Below are 17,309 nucleotides of genomic sequence, written 5' to 3'. Positions count from 1 at the left end.
ATAATTGAATTTAGCACTCCTGGACTAGGATGGGGAAAGCAGTCAAAATTCCCACTCCCGATCAATAAACAGTGATCCTACACAGGAATGGACATTGGACGAGAGTACTCATTTGCATTTGGCTCTGATGACACTCACTGTGTGGGCTCACAAATGAAGAATGGTTTCCTGGGAAAGGTACTGGAGGATAAACGATGCCCATGAAGCCTGCCCAGAGAAAGGTGACACAAAACGTCAATACCATTAGCACTGTCCACAGGAACCGGCTACAGTGCAGAAAGAAGTTTCACGATCTGACCAGCACTGCCCGACTCTCCTTCACACCTCTTAAACTTTCTACATATTTTTGCAAGATCCGACCTTTGCCTCAGCAATCCTTCCCTTCCCCCTCACCATTGGTCCTCTAATGACGGGTGAGGGGGGGAGGGGAACAATTAATGCACTTCCTTTTTGCTTACACTTGTACCTGCAGAATCTGCTACTGCTCTCACAACTACCTCTCCCTCTTCGCCTCATTTGCAGCTTCTTCCAGTCATCATGAATTATGATCAGCTGCCACATACATGTTGGAAGCTCTTGCCCAGGGCACATATTAACCCACTTCTACTCTTTTTGCAGGGGAAACTGGCACAGAATACGAAGGAGACAACAAGCATAGAAGGAGATCGCTTCACTCTTCAAGCACTGGTACCCATCGAAGAGGCCGCCATCTATGTTACTAACAGACAAGGGAGATGCAACATTAGGATGGCCACACATTGTGCTGCATTGAACTGAAGCCCGTCTGCTAGTGCTGCTAATTGTTGTCACTCGTCCCTTCTCCTAGGTCTTGCAGGAGAACAAATGAACTGTAGAATCCTCTCAAAGATACAGTCATTGATTTTCACCCTTCCAATCACCAGCAGAGAAACCTGCACCCTGCATGACTTAAGGAGTTAGAGAGTCTGTACCTGGGATTTCACTGAGCATGTAAATAGGAGCAGGTAGAGGTGGAGAGGGTTCAGGAAACAGCTCACTGGAGGGCCAGCTCAAAGGACAGAGATGCAAACTTTAGGGGTCCAACAATCAAAAGGATGATAATTTTTCTGCACCAGCAATTTCTGAATGCATTGGACTGCCTGTTTCCAGAACATGTCTGATAGTATGGCAGAGACCACTACTATCTTGTTCTTGTGCATGTCATCGGCACCCTGCAGTTAATCTATAGGGCATATGTTCATCTCAATGGATGCTGCCCTTGAGTAACCTTGCAGGTGCTGGTACCACTAGTTATAGATCTCTCAGGGATGCACTTACTGGGGTGTGCAAGCTCTGGGGTTGGCCATCTCTTCTGTCTTGTTCAGACTAGAAGACACATGACTAAGGATTCAGATCAACAGATCTTCGATCTTCTAATATCTGCACTCCTACAGATCAATAGGCACGCTGATCTGTAAACCGCTGCAGGGTAGTGCGATGGGAATAAAATATGAGACTCTCTCTCATAATGACAATGCATCTAGACCTTTGCGACCCTCCTCAACCAATGTCCCATTAGAAAGTCATCTGGAACCAGACTGCCCAGCAGATGCCAAGTTGCTGTACTCTGCAGCTGGCCCTGTCATGCCCAAGGCCCTCGTGGTCACCAACCACAAGGAGCTCAAGCACCTTGGCTAAGTAACAGCCACTTTCCATGTTGCAGCCAGTGGGGAGTGCCTTGTCGAAGCACTAAAATAGCTAAGAGAGCACTTAAGACAGGAACTAGAGGCTACAGCACAGTGACAATGAGTGAGTAGGCACTTGTGTAAGCCAACAAGTTCAAAAATGCTTTTTGAAATCTGAGATCAATCTTGATTTCAATGGAAATAAAAAGTCAGGCGAGATGTGAAATGGGCTGCTGACTCGCTATCCCTCATTTTAAGCTATCGCACAAAGCCCAGATCTACTTTGCAGAGAGAGTTCCTGCAAAAACAGGTGACACTGTCATGTTAAAGAGAGAGCATGAGAAGAGACTGGCAGCTAGCATTAAAGGATATCCCAAAGTTTACTATAGGCATATAAATAGTAAAAGGGTGGTATAAAGGAGGAGTGGGGCCGATTAGAGACCAGAAAGCGGATTTACACATGGAAGCAGAGGGCATAGCTGAGGTCTTAAATGAATACTTTTCATCTGTCTTTACCAAGGAAGAAGATGCAACCCAGGCAATGGTGAAACAGGAGATAATTCAGACACTAGAAAGGTTTAAAATTGATAAAGATGATGTATTAGATAGGCTGTCTGTACTTAAAGTGGATAAGGCACCAGGATCGGATGAGATACATCCAAGGATACTGAGGGAACTGAGGGTGGAAATCGCAGAGGCACTGGCCATAATTTTTCAGTCTTCCTTAGACCCGGCGGTGGTGCCAGAGGACTGGAGAATTGCAAACGTTACACCCTTGTTCAAAAAAGGGTGTAAAGATAAGCCCAGCAACTAAAGGCCAGTTAGTTTAAACTTGGTGGTGGGAAACCTTCTAGAAAAAATAATTCGGGACAAAATCAATAGTCACATGGACAAATGTGAGTTAATTAAGGAAAGCCAGTATGCATTTCTTGAGGGAAAATAATGTTTAACGACCTTGCTGGAGTTTTTTGAAGGGGTAACCGAGAGGGTTGATGAGGGCAATGCTGTTGATGTATTGTACATGGACGTTCAAAAGGCGTTTGATTCAGTGCCACACAACAGACTTGTGAGCAAACTTGTAGCTCGTGGAATAAAAGGGACGGTAGCAACTTGGATATGAAATTGGTTGAGTGACAGGAAACAAAGAGTAGTGGTTAATGGATGTTTTTCGGGATGGAGGAAGGTTTGTAGTGGAGTTCCCCCGGGGATCAGTGTTGGGACCCTTGCTTTTCCTGATATATATTAATAACCTTCACCTTGGTGTACAGGGCACAATTTCAACGTTTGCAGATGATACGAAACTTGGAAGCATTGTGAACTGTGAGGAGGATAGTATAGAATTTCAAAAAGGACATGAAGTTCAATGCAGGAAACTGTGAAGTGATTCATTTTGGTAGGAAGAACATGGAGAGACAATGTAGAATAAAGGGTACAATTCTAAAAGGGGTTCAGGAGCAGAGGAACCTAGATCTATATGTGCCATAAGTCATTGAAGGTGGCAGGACAGGTTGAGAGAGCAGTTAATAAAGCATACAGTATCCTGGGCTTTATTAATCGGGGCATAGAGTACAAAAGCAAGGAGGTTATGTTGAACTTGTATAAGACACTAGTTCGGCCTCAGCTGGAGTATTGCGTCCAGTTCTGGGCGGGGCAGTTGAGGAAAGACATGAGGGCATTGGAGAGAGTACAGAAAAGATTCACAAGAATGGTTCCAGGGATGAGGAATTTCAGTTATGAACACAGATTGGAGAAGTTAGGACTGTTTTCCTTGGAGAAGAGAAGGCTGAAAGGTGATTTGATAAAGGTATTCAAAATCATGAGGGATCTGGACAGAGTAGATAGAGAGAAACTGTTCTCACTCGTGAAAGGATCGAGGACGTGAGGGCATAGATTTAAAGTATTTGGTAAGAGAAGCAAAAGTGACATGAGGAAAAACTTTTTCACGCAGCATGTGGTTAAGGTCTGGAATGCACTGCCTGAGAACGTGGCGGAGGCAGATTCAAATGAAGCATTCAAAAGGGAATTAGATAGTTACATGAAAAGGAAGAATGTGCAGGGTGATGAGGAGAAGGCGGGGGAATGGAACTGAGGGAATTGCTCTTTCGGAGAGCTAGTGCAGGCACGATGGGCGTAATGGCCTCCTTCTGCACTGTAATGATTCTGTGTGATTCTGTGATATGAATATCAATTTGGTTTCTTTGAAACCTGTATAGTATTACCACCAATATGCCAAGCTTATGGACCAAATTACTTCTGCTTCTAGGTCTTAGCATCAGCAGTGGAAACCTTTTACTGCTAAGGGGTTTTATTTTGAATCCCAAGAGGTAAACAATAGTTTAAACTATTTACAAAGTGCGGCAGCGTAAACCATAAAAATCGATACTGCTCTAAATTTCTCACTTGCTGCAGGTTTCTACTGATGCTGGTATGACCTGGGAGCAGACGTATCTTGATCCATAAGCTTGGCACATTGGTGGTAATACTATACAGGTTTCAAAGCACCAAACTGATATTCATGTTAGCTAATATTATAATGTCATCTGTTTTTACAGAAACTCTCTACAGATAATACATCATAAATACCATTGGCTCCAAATGAAAGTCTGTTCTGGTATGTGATATAAATGGCATAATTGAGGCAGCAGTTATGCTCATCAGATGGTCTCTTCTCTGTTGTACCACCTCAAAAGCAAATGCATTGCAGCAGCACAACTGGGTTGAGTTAGATAGAATACAGTCATGGAAGAGGAGGCTTATCCATCCCAATGCGGTTTATGGGCTTACGCAGGTTAGTAAGGCCTCAAGAAAACAAAGCACTGGGGTTCATTTCTAGAGGGATCAAATTGAAAAGCAGAGAAGCTGTGTTAAACGTACATCAAACCTTGGTTAGGTCACACTTGGAGTACTGTTCTTCACGTTATAAAAAGGATGTAGAGGCACTGGAGATAGTGCAAAAAAGACTTGATAGGTATAACCTCTCTGTTCGGTATCATTCTATCAGAAAAGATTGAACAGGCTGGGGCTTTTTTCTACAGAAAAGAGAAGACTGAGGGGGGTGACTTGATAGAGACCTTTAAGATTATGAAAGGGTTGGTTGGGTAGACGGAGAGAAGATGTTTCCACGGGTGAAACCAGGACTAGGGACCATGAATATAAGATAAATCCAATAGGGAATTTAGGAGAAACTTATTTACTTAGAGATTGTTTAGAAGGTGGAACTTGCTACCACAAGGCGACTTGCATAGATGCATTAAGGAGAAGCTGGATAAAGGAATAGAAGGATGTGTTGATGGGGTGAGATGAAAAAGGGTGGGAGGAGGTTCATGTGGAGCATAAACACTAGCGTGGACATGTTGGGCCTGTTCCTGTGCTGAAAATATTTTGTAATGTCTTGCTAACCAATTTTCTCTATTGCTCCAAAGCCAAAGCCACTATAAGCTCATTACGTACAAGTTACGGGAGCACAATGGTGCTAAAAGACTGCCAACCGTTATAAGTATAATATTCTGCACTGGGGTCCCAGCCTGTGCCATACCAGCAGCCATCACATCATAGTTAACAGATTTGATTAATAAGGAGAAAAAGACAAGATGGAGGCAAAGATTGCTCGCTTAGTTTTCCATCCAATTGTAAGTCTCTCATCTATCTGTTGAAGCAAGGATTAAAATAGTCAAAATTGAAGTGTTTTTGACACTCACACCTCACTTGGAAAACTAAAATATTGTGCTGTGGGGGGAGGGGGGGGGGGGTTCTAATAAAGACTCACCCAGTGCAAACACAATGCCTTTCTACTGTTTCTCTAAGTGTTACTGTGTTAATTATGAGGGGAAGATGGCCATTATTTGTAAATTTATAAATATTCAAATAAAGATGAATTCATTAATTATGTTCATGGTACACAGGTTTGCCTCAAAAAATTACTGTAGGCTTTAACAAAAATGTGAGACAAAATAGAATATGGAAATACTGGAGATTCTCAAAAGAGTGTGCATTTGGTGGAACTGCCTGTCCATCTTTAAATTAAGCCTCCAGAAGATAGATACCAAGTGTTTAGAGCACATCAATCCATAATTAAGTCACAACAGAAATGATTTGTTTGAGTCTTGACACTTATACAATTTCTATTTCCTCAATACGAACACACAAATTAAGAGCAGGAAAAGGCCACTCGGCCCCTCTAGCCTGCTCCACCAATCAATTAATTCATGGCTGAACTGATTACTCCACATTACCATCTACCCCCGATAACCTTTCACCCCCTTGCTTATCAAGAATCTATCTACCTCTGCCTTAAACATATTCAAAGACTCTGCTTCCACCACCTTTTGAGGAAGAGAATTCCAAAGACTCACGACGCTCAGAGAAAACATTTCTCCTCATCTCTGTCTTAAATGGGTGACCTCTTATTTTTAAACAGTGACCCCTAGTTCTAGATCCTCCCACAAGGGGAAACATCCTTTCCACATCCACCCTGTCAAGACCCCTCAGGATCTTATATGTTTTAATCAAGTCGTCTCTTATTCTTCTGAATTCCAGTGGATACAAGCTTGGCCTGTCCAATCTCTCCTCGTAAGACAGCCCACCCATTCCAGGTACCAGTCCAGTAAACCTTCTCTGAACTGCTTCCAACACATTTACATCCTTCTTTAAATAAGGAGATCAGTACGGTACACAGTACTCCAGATGTGGTCTCATCAATGCCCTGTATAGCTCAAGCATAACCTCCCTACTTTTGTATTCAATTCTCCTCGCAATAAACGATAACGTTCTATTAGCTTTCCGAATTACGTGCTGTACCGGCATACTAACCTTTTGTGATTCATGCACTAGGACACCCAGATCCCTCTGCATCTCAGAGCTCCGCAATCTCTCACCATTTAGATACTATGCTTCTTTGTTATTCCTCCTGCCAAAATGAACAACTGCACATTTTCCCACATTATACTCCATCTGCCAGATTTTTGCCCAATCAGTTAACCTATCTATATCCCTTTATAGCCTCCTTATGCCCTCTTCACAACTTACTTTCCTACCTATCTTTGTGTCATCAGCAAATTTAGCAACCATACCTTCGGTCCCTTCATCGAAGTCATTTATATAAATTGTAAAATGTTGAGGTCCCAGCACAGCTCCTGGTGACACACCACTTGTTACATCTTGCCAACCAGAAGATGACCCATTTATGCCTACTCTCTGTTTTCTGTAAGCTAGCCAATCTTCTAAACATCCCAATATGTTATCCTCTACACCATGAGCTTTTTTTTTGCAATAACCTTCGATGTGGCACCTTATCAAATGCCTTCTGAAATCTAAGTACAATATATCCACCAGCTCCCCTTTATCCACAGCACATGTAACTCCCTCAAAGAACTCCAATAAATTGGTTAAACATGATTTCCCTTTCACAAAACCATGTGGACTCTGCCTGATTACCTTGAATTTTTCCAAATGCCCTGCTATAACATCTTTAATAACAGCTTCTAACATTTTCCCTCAGACAGATATTAAGCTAACTGGCCTGTAGTTTCCTGCTTTCTGTCTCCCTCCCTTTTTGAATAAAGGAGTTACATTCACTATTTTCCAGCCTAGCAGAATCTTCCCCGAATCTAGGGAATTTTGGAAAATTAAAACTAACGCATCAACTATCTCACTAGCCACTTCTAAGACCCTAGGATGAAGTCCATCAGGACCTGGGGACTTGTCAGCCTGCAGCTCCAACAATTTGTTCAGTACCACTTCCCTGGTGATTGTAATTTTCTTGAGTCCCTCCCTCCCTTCCATTTCCTGACCTACAGCTAATTCTGGGTTGTTACTTGTATCCTCAATAGTGAATTGGAAAGAATATAACTCGTGCCTTTCATATTAAATTTACTCTATAAACCCCATTAAATATGCATTAAACATACATAAAAAAACTGGACACTGCACAATTTCCATTATAATCAATGAGGTAAATAAATTTTTTAGGGCCTGCTCCCTTCTGGCCCCCACAGTTATAATTACCTACAACCATGACGTTGAACTCAAATCCTGTTTTCATGGCTTTACGCCTCATCTGATCCAGAACTGCTTCAATGCCCACATATCCAAACAAATCTTTTCCAGTGACATCCGTCTTAAAGTCTGCCGAACAAACAACTCCAGTCTCCTGCGTTCTCTCTGCCATATTTGTTTTCACCTCGTTTAGTTCTAATCCTGTCAAAAAAAAAAGTAAAAACATTTCAGTAATTCAGTCACTCCAGGAACTCCTCCTCGGTTGTCAACAAAGCAATGGGCATGAGTACATACATTACAAAGTGCTGAACACACCCACAAGAAATGACCCCAGGATCCATTAGCTTACTCATTTTCTATTAAATTAAAAAATGTCAATTACAGTACAGTATTCCCGTATATAGTAATGAATATATCAGCCTGACGAGAAGGCTGTGATCTAGTCCGAGGCTCAGATAATGTTTATAAACCACAAGTGTGAAACTCAAGACCTTTATTCCAAATCTGAAATACAGCTCTTGGTATCTTGTGTTTTATAAATATATGCAGTTTCAATTTTTAAATACGTAATATATATGTACATGATTGGGGGACAGGTTGAGCAGTATTTCTGTCTTTGATCAGCTTTTGGCCCATTTGTGCAAAAGGAGATCTGCTTGGACACCAGCTGAAAACAGTCGCGGACATTTAATTAAATGCAAAATACTGCAGATGCTGGAAATCTGAAATAGAAACAAAAAATGCTGGAAATACTCAGCAGGTCTGGCAGCATCTGTGGAGGGAGAAGCAGAGTTAACGTTTCAGGTCAGTGACCTTTCATCAGAACCTTTTCACTGGCATATCTGGGAAAATCTCTTAAGTGGAAGGCCCATTTAAGTGTACAGATTTTTAAAAGCCCAATCATGGAAACTTGTCCTGTCATGCCTGTGGTCTTATTTGGGTATATCATTATTTAGGTATATCATTTCACAGTCTGTACAAACAAAATACAGCTAATGCTGGGTTGTTACTAATATCCTCAATAGTGAATTGGAAAGAATATAACTCGTGCCTTTCATATTAAATTTACTCTATAAACCGCATTAAATATGCATTAAACGTACATTAAAAAACTGGACACTGCACAATTTCCATTATAATCAATGAGATAAATACACAAGTTTAATTTTTCCTTTTACAAATATGGATCCATGTATTGTTCTTTAATAGTTCTCTAACCGACATGGCCCCAAGAAATATGTACTATGGAATCCTCTCCACAGCCACACCCAAGGATAAATGGTGGATTAACAAAACAAACAAAAAAACTTGCATTTATATAGCACCTCTCAACCTCAGGCCATTCCAAACGCTTTACAGTCTATGCAGTACTTTTGAAGAGTTGTAATGTAGGAATGTGGCAGCCAATTTGCACACAGCAAGGTGATAACATCCAGATAATCTGTTTTAATGATGTTGATTGAAGGATAAAATTGGCCAGGACACCAAGGATAACTCCCTTGCTCCTCTTTGAATAGTGGGATTTTCTACATTCCCGAGCAGGCAGGTGGGACCTTGGATTAACCTCTCCCCTGAAAGACAGCACCTCTGATAGTGCAGTGCTCCCTCCGTACTGCCTAATGTCAGCCTACATTTTGTGTGCAAGTTTCTGGAGGTTAAAAGGTATACATGGCTAAAAAAGGGCTGCAATGCAACCATCTATCGAGCTCGCATATATTTGTATTTTTAAATATGTTTTTGTATGATGGTGTAGTGTCACATTTTGGATTATTCTTCTCTGACCACTGCCTCCTACTGGACAATGTCACTTACTGGAAGACCAGAAGGTTGGCAAGGGGACATGGAAGCTGAACATGAAAATGCTGACCCTGGAAAACATTGGGGAACTCCATAGGCTTTACAAAGGTTGGAGAACCGTGAAGCCCCTATTTGAGTCCCCGACACACTGGTGGGAAGACATCAAGATGAGCATCAAGAGGTTCTTCATTCTCAAAGGTGCTCAGAGAGAGACAGAGAGAGAGAGAGAAATGTCCTGACTCTGGAAAAGCATGCAGAACCTGCTGCTGCCACAGTCAATGCGGGTCGATATCAAGCAGGATCTCCAAGGAGGTGAAGAGCCAGCAGGCCTCGCTCTTGGCCACGGAGGCCTCCAAGATCATCTTCCCATCCAGAGTCAGCTCCATGGAGCAGGATGAGATGTGCTCACGTCTCTTCTTCCAAAGGTACTCAGAGAGACCTCTGTGATCAGCAGCCTGAAGGAAGAGGACGGCTCGGCAACGCATTTGCAGCAAATCCTTTTATGCTGGGCTGTATGATATGAAGCCCACTGACAGCACGGCCTCCCAGTCCTTCCTGTCCTCTATCATGGAGGTCTTGGATGTCAGTACGGGGGAGAGTCTGGACAAATCGCTAACTCTGAACGAGCTGACAAAGGCCATTCGAGTTGTATTCAACTCTGTGGGACTGGATCAGCCCAAGGCCTGCTGGAAGTGTACAAGAGTCTGCTTCTGGCTGGCAGCATGTCAGAATCTATGACGTCTACAAGGGGAGAGTGGAGAGGGGAGAGGGAAGAAATCAGAAATTGGCAGCCCATTTCACTGTTTAATGAGGACCACAAAATTCTGTCCCAGGTCATCTCCAATCGGCTCAAGTCTGCTCTGGAGTTGGTGATGCTCTCTGATCAGACCTGCACTGTATCCGGCAGGAAGAACTCTGATAGGTGATCATATTCCTGAGTAGCGTGAGGCAATGTGCGGGATGGGGGTGGGGGGAGGTGGTGGACACCTGCCTCATCAGTTTGGACTAGGAAAAGGCCTTTGACAGAATATCGCACACATACATGATGGACTTGCTCTTTAAAATGGGGTGTGGGGAAGAAATCCGCAATTGGATCCAACTGCCCTACACAAACATCAGTAATGCAGTTTCAATCAATGGGTGGGAATCGGAAAGCTTTCCAATCAAATCTGGAGTCAGGCAGGGCTGTCTTCTTTCCCCTCTCTTGTTCATGTGCTGTATCAAACTCTTTGTCGAGTCCATCAGGAAGGATATGGGCATAAGAGGGGCAACAATCCCAGGCAGCGGAGACCCTCAGGTCAAATCCTCCCTGTACATGGATGATGTCGCCATCTTCTGCTCAGATCTGCTATCGGTTCGCAGACTGATGAGCATCTGTGACCAGTTCAAACTAGCCTCAAGAGCCAAAGTAAATCACAGCAAGAGCAAAGCCATGTTCTTTGAGAACCTGGCCAACTGATCTTTTGTCCCCTTCACCGTAAGGTCAGACTATTTGAATGTGCTGGGGATATGGTTTGGAGGGGCCGGGGTGTGTGCCAAAAACTGGAAGGAGCAAATAGCCATGGTGAAACAGAAACTTGGCATGTGGGAGTGCACTCCGTCTCCAATGTGGGTAAGAATCTGGTCATTAGATGTGAGGTGCTCTGGGTGTTGTTGTACGTGGCGCAGGTCTGGCCCATACTCCACTCTTGTGCCGTCACGGTCTCCCGAGCCAACTTCCACTTTATCTGAATATCAAAAATGGACTAGGTCCGCAGGGACACGATGTTCAAACCTCTGTATAAAAGGGGGAAAAAGACATACCCAATGTCGGCCACATCTTGATGGCCATCTTAGTGTGCGGCTGCAACAAGCTGTGCGTAGACCCCCAGTACGCAAACACCAAGTGTCATGACATGCTGAGCTTCTATCTGTCCCCAGTGTTGCGAAGGATGAGTCTGGCCATGTTGCCACAGAACGCTCCATTCAGTTGGACCGTGCCTTACCACCTATCCCATGGAAAAACCTGTGCAGAGAAACATCTTTGACCTCAAGTCCATCAGGCAGGGGCCAACATGTAACCTCCTCGAGGCCCTGCAGGAAAAAGAGATCCTGTCAGATGGTTCCTCGAGCAGACTGTCAAACTCATTTGCCAGAATGCCTCATCGCCAGAACTTTCAAACAAGCACCAAGACGCAGCTTGGCTAGTGGTGGGAGAGGCCCTTCCCGTCAGATCTTTCCTGCATGCCAGGAGTCTCACCGCCTCCGCACGCTGTCCTCAAGGCGACTGTGGTGGGGAAGAGACCATCGCCCACCTCCTTCTGGAATGTGCCTTTGCAGAGCACGTCCACAAAGAGATGCTGTGGCGTTTGTCCAGGTTCATCCTGAGCAGCTCCCTAATGCAGGACTCTGTGCTCTACGGGCTGTTTCCAGAGACGCACACAGAGTTAAATATCAACTGCTGCTGGAGGACTATCAACCCGGTGAAAGACGCTCTTTGGTGTGCCCGAAACTTGCTGGTGTTCCAGTGCAAAGAGTTGTCCACGACCAAGAGTTGCAGACTGACACATTCCAAGGTTCAGGACTACGTGCTGAGGGACGCACTAAAGCTTAGGGCAGCCGCCACAAAGGCCCAATGGGGAAAGACCACTGTGTAAGGCCCTCCTGCCATTGTATACCGAGAGGCTGGAGAATCTGTAAAACCCTTCAGGCTGTGTGAACTTGGAATGTTTGACATGGAATCTAAATGTACATTGTAAATATAACCTGAAATGGCAAGTGTAGTGAGGCATGTCATGCACTGTATTGAAACTGATCTGTATTGCACTTTACGTAATGTCAAATTTGAACTGCTATGTAATGTATTTTTACAAATGTTATGAAGGTATATTTTTGGAAAAAGAATATTTTTGCTTTAGTCAACTTAATTAAAACTTCCCTTCCCCCTCAAAAAATCATGTATGGATGCCACCGTATGGAAATGAAAAATCAGTATTATTATTTATAACCAGCTACTCTGGTACCTCTCCACTGAGAATGGTCAGGAATACTCAGTTAATTACACTCACCCTACAATTATTCAAGACATCTTACTCACAGTACATTGCTCAGCACCAAATTTCTGTTTCTTAGCTGCCTTTGGGCAACGATTGAGAATATTTATATTCTGTCGCACTGTATAATTTCCCAACATCTGATTTGCATTTAAAAGTTAGTTGACCTTGGTGTGTTTTTCCTCCCCTCTTGGTCTCCCTGGCTCCACACCTCCTACTAAAATGGTGAGCTACCCTCTCCCATTGATGCTCCATAACCATATAGCAGGACAAATGATTGGTCGCTATGCAACATATCCTGCGATTTTTACCTGACAACTCAACCTTTCCAATCTGCCTCTCTATTCACTCCCACTTAAACTTTCATCAGCAGCAGGTTTTAAAGTGCCAGTTTTCTGCCTCTCTGCTTAACAGTGAAGGGAATCTTCGGCTGGTTACTGTAACAGCTGGTTTTGGAGTCGGCAAGTGCTTAGCTCAATTCATCAGCATTGTTTAAATTACAATCTGAATTAAAGTGCCAGTGAACAAACTGGAGATGAGCACCTATTGTAGCAATTGGGGGCACAAGAGTAGCCCGATGAATAAGGCTTACCATGGAAACAGGAAAATAAAACAATTGCATTTCTATAGTGCCTTTCATGATCTCAGGGCATCCCAAAGTGCTTTACAGCTAATGGGGTACTTTTGAAGTGCAGTAACTGTTGTAAAGTAGGAAACATGGCAACCAAATTGTTTTCAGCAATCTCCCACAAATAGCAATGTGATAATGACCAGATAATATTTTTTTGATGTTGGTTGAGGGACAAAAGCTGGCCTGGACATCGGGATTAACGTCCCTGTTCTTCAAAATTGCACCATAGGATCTTTTAAACCCTGAAAGAGCAGCTGAGACCTCGATTTAGCATGTCATCCAAAAGGCGGCACCTCCGACACTGCAGCTTTCCCTCAGTACTGCACTGGAAAGAAATTGAGGAATGTGATCGACAATCTAGAATTTGAACTTGGCTCTAGCAGACAACTGTTCACCTCAGGAACAGGCATCCCCGCATCTCCCTTCGGCTGCAGAAACCTACATCACAGATGCATGCAGAGTCCAAAATAAAAACTGTGGCATCCTCCATTCCCCCACACCACATACTGAACCCATTTAATCTCCTGGAAGTGAACGAGGCCAGTATACCCATTATCAAAACAGCAATTACAAAGGATTGGAAAATGCACTTTAGGCATGATACACGAGAGCTCTTACTGATGGGCCCACTTGGCCTCCATCAGTACTGGTTTTCAATAGCTCCACAGCTGCAGACGGTAACTAGGGTGCCTTCCGGATGATACTGATTTCAGTGAGGGATCTGGAGTTGTCAGTGATGATCTTCTGACTTCTGGATGAAAACAGGCAAGAATTATGTTGAAGCAGCCACAGCCCCTGCCCAAAGGCAGCGCGGGAGCCCTGAGCAAATTACTACTGGTGTTCCTTGGGAACCTGGGGAGGGGACGCCAGGTGCCAATCTCTCCCTTGCATTTCCCTGCCCTCCAACTGCTCCCACTGAATGATGCAGCTTTCACTTCCAAAGCTCAGAGCAGGAACTAAGTGAAACCAGGCCTTGAAATCTGACACTGTGCCCAATCTGTGCTCTTGAGGTCTTTTATTATTGAAGGTGACGGCACAAGAAGATAATTAGACGCATCTCAGCATGAAGATATCCACCGGCCAAGATCCATTTCTTCAAGATTCCATCAAGGCTGATCTAGGTACAGAATATTGAGGATGGACACAGGAAGTGTCAAAACAGGTTCCCCCTAAATCTTATTGGTTACATTATATTTGTTCTTAAGCATTCAAAAATCTAATAATTTTGTTACTGCCCTGGGATCTATTATGACCTTTAACTCTCCCTTCCACAACGCACAACTGAGCTGAGCTGCTACAGCTTCAAGATTCAGAGAATGCAATCTCTCAGCTTCACGGCAAAGATGGCAATGCAGGGGTTCTCACGTTACAACCCTGCCTTATTGTAGCCCTCACCCTAAATCCCAAAGCCTTGTGTGAGCCGCAAAAATGTGTTGCTGTTGCCTCTACCATGGGGGTTGCTAAGCAACAAAGCACAAAACTGCTGCTATGGAACCTGTGCGTTCTTTTTATTGCTGGATTTCAATCCAGGTGTTTGATACTCGAGACCGTGAAACCACAATCCTCATTGATGACAAGCCATGGAACAATTTACATGGTAACTTAAAATTTAACCTCGTGCAGTTTTGAAGTCTTATCGTGATCACCAAAATGAGAGACACTTCCGGCTTCTACTTGCTATCTCAGTCACATATTAATTAAATATCCATAACAACCAGCCAGTAATGGCACAGGCATGATGGAAGTAGTTGCTTTTGTCAGTCAAATATTGCAGGCATTGTAAAACACCCCAGGGTTCAGATAACAGCCAGTTTACAAAAGAAAAACAGATGCTGTAATCTCAACATTCTACCTCTGACCCTGATTGTATAATAGCTTAGGATGTTATTGATAACAGAGGCCAAACAAATACTGTAATGGACTGCATGCAGCAGGTAATGTAGAGTAAGGGCAATCATGTGCAATGGGAATCCGCTTTCAGAATTACTCTTGGTCTCACTGCATAACTGAAGCAAACACAAAATAAAACCCTCTGTTCTGACGAAAGGTCACCGACCTGTAACGTTAACTGTTTTTCTCTCCACAGATGCTGCCGGACCCGCAGAGTATTTCCAGCACTTTCTGTTCTTATTACAGAATAAAAACCCAATCAATCCACCCCGTTTCCATTGTTACATTTGCAGGCTTTCACTAGGTGAGTGATAATGGGCGTCAGAGACTTTGAATCCTGGCCACACGGGATTCTGGATTAACTTGGAGGCTTCAAAAAGTTGAGGAGAGAAGCAGAGGCAGCCTTTCAAGATGTTGAATTGTGGATTGAGGTTTCTGCAGCCGAAGGGAGATGCGGGGATGCCTGTTCCTGAGGTGAACAGGCATTGTTTTAGCCATGAGCAGATGTGAGGAAAGAGGAGTTCAAGGTCAAGTCCAAGTCAAGTTTTAGCAATTGGCCCAGATGTGGCAAGAGAGTCAGTTCAGAGCTGAGTCCGATTTAAGTTAGTAAGATGAAAATACAACCAAATAAAAGGGTAAGTTTAAACTGCTTGAACACTATATTGACCAGTACTAAAAGCAGTTCTGGATATAAACCCTGCTGATCTTGCTATTTCATTGGCGTACAGTAAAGACAGCAAGCCAAACATACCATGGGAAACTTTTCAATACTGACCCAAAGCTCCCATGTTAATTATTAATTCTGTTGTCTTAATGGTGGGAAAAGAGAATTTTGGTGAACGGTAGGGAGTAAATAGACAAAACATGTGAAATTCCCCTCCCATGTTAATGTGTGTCTGAAGGACACAAATCCTGCACTGTGGAAGAGAAGACAGGCACTTAAAAAAGAGCCATTTTGATGGTGCGGTGATCAGGCAAACACCATTGCCCTTTCATAACCATTATTCAAAAACAAAATCATTGGTTACCTCCATCCCTCCTCTGCTGTGGAAACCTCAATCCACAATTCAAAGGTTAACATCTTGAAAGGCCACCCTTCTTTCCCGCTTCACCTTAACCTTTACCTCACAAAGAGAAGCTTAAAATCCACTGCAGATCTGGAGGGGCTGCCAATCCAGTTGGCCATCTTTTAATGAGTGGCGGTGGTTTGGGCTATGTTGGTTATATAGTACCACAGCTTCAATCTGAAATTACCCTTGACTATCAAGTCTTTCCGACTTATACTCTTTAATTTTATACTAGAGCAAATCTATTCCAAAGCTGCTGTGGCAGTACAAGCCTTTGATCAATTGTGGTACCAAGGTTCACACCCACGGTTCCCATACAAGAGAGGTTAGCACTGTGATGTCACATTTTAAGATAATTGGCAAAATAACTGGGGGAGGGGTGGGGGGGGGGGGTTGCGGGGAGGGGTGCGTGGGAAGACGAGGAATTTTTTTTAAATGTTGAGAGTTGTTGTAATCTGGAATGCATTGCCTGAATGGGCAGTGAAAGCAGATTCAATCGTAACTTTCAAAAGGGAATTGGATAAATACTTAAAGAGGAAAATTTGCAAGGCTATGGGGAAAAGGGTGGGGGTGGGTGAATATGACTAATTGGATAGCTCTCAGAGTTGGCACAGGCACGATGAGCTGAATGTCCGCCTTCTGTGCTCTGTGTGTTTATGATGACCTTATAAGCACTACCACTGGTGATAGTCACAACATCCTTAGTAATGCTAGAACAAGGCAGTAATATTGCTTTCAGAGGCCAGAGAACCACTAGGAGAGGTGGCTGCCCCCATATTGCTGTGCTACCTGCTATTTATGTACTGGCTGGAGACAGGTGGAGCACTCAGCTCATCTTTATGGGCCACAATGCTGGTTCCCTCTTGGTTGGCCTGAATAGACCAAGCCTGGCTCCCGGGGATAGTCCACAGTGGCAAATGAAAATTATTACAGTTGTTTTTGTCAATCCTGCGGTTGGTGATGCATGATCGATTGCACAATGTAAGCAGAGAGTTACAGAATTTTTTATGTTCATTCGTGGCATGTGGGCATCACTGGCTGGGCCAGCATTTATTACCCATCTTTAATTGCTAGGCCATTTCAGAGGGCAGTTAAGAGTCAACAACATTGCTGTGGGTCTGGAATCACATGTAGGCCAGGCCAGGTAAGGACGGCAGATTTCCCTCCCTAAAGGGCATTAGGGAACCAGATGGGTTTCCCACATTTACGATGGTTTCATGGTCACCATTAGACTAGCTTTTTAATTCCAGATTTA

The 17,309-nt window shown here is 43.6% G+C and overlaps 1 protein-coding gene across 8 annotated transcripts in view; it reads right to left on the bottom strand.

Moving 5' to 3' along the window:
• Nucleotides 1-17,309, bottom strand: part of septin12 (septin 12) — a 414,646-nt gene that overhangs the window by 148,634 nt on the left and 248,703 nt on the right. For 7 of the 8 annotated variants that reach the window (XM_068056451.1, XM_068056452.1, XM_068056455.1 and 4 more), the window contains one exon: nt 7,647-7,838. In XM_068056451.1, coding sequence (XP_067912552.1) covers nt 7,647-7,838 — 192 coding nt within the window. Of the gene's footprint in view, nt 1-7,646; nt 7,839-11,237; nt 11,299-17,309 lie in introns of those variants that run through there. The other variant, XM_068056453.1, reaches the window with a different exon arrangement.

This window comes from Heterodontus francisci, chromosome 24, assembly GCF_036365525.1.
Source record: "Heterodontus francisci isolate sHetFra1 chromosome 24, sHetFra1.hap1, whole genome shotgun sequence".
Classification (NCBI taxonomy): domain Eukaryota; kingdom Metazoa; phylum Chordata; class Chondrichthyes; order Heterodontiformes; family Heterodontidae; genus Heterodontus; species Heterodontus francisci.
The sequence above is the reverse complement of the archived record's forward strand: the minus strand, read 5'-3'. Positions and strand labels throughout refer to the sequence as shown.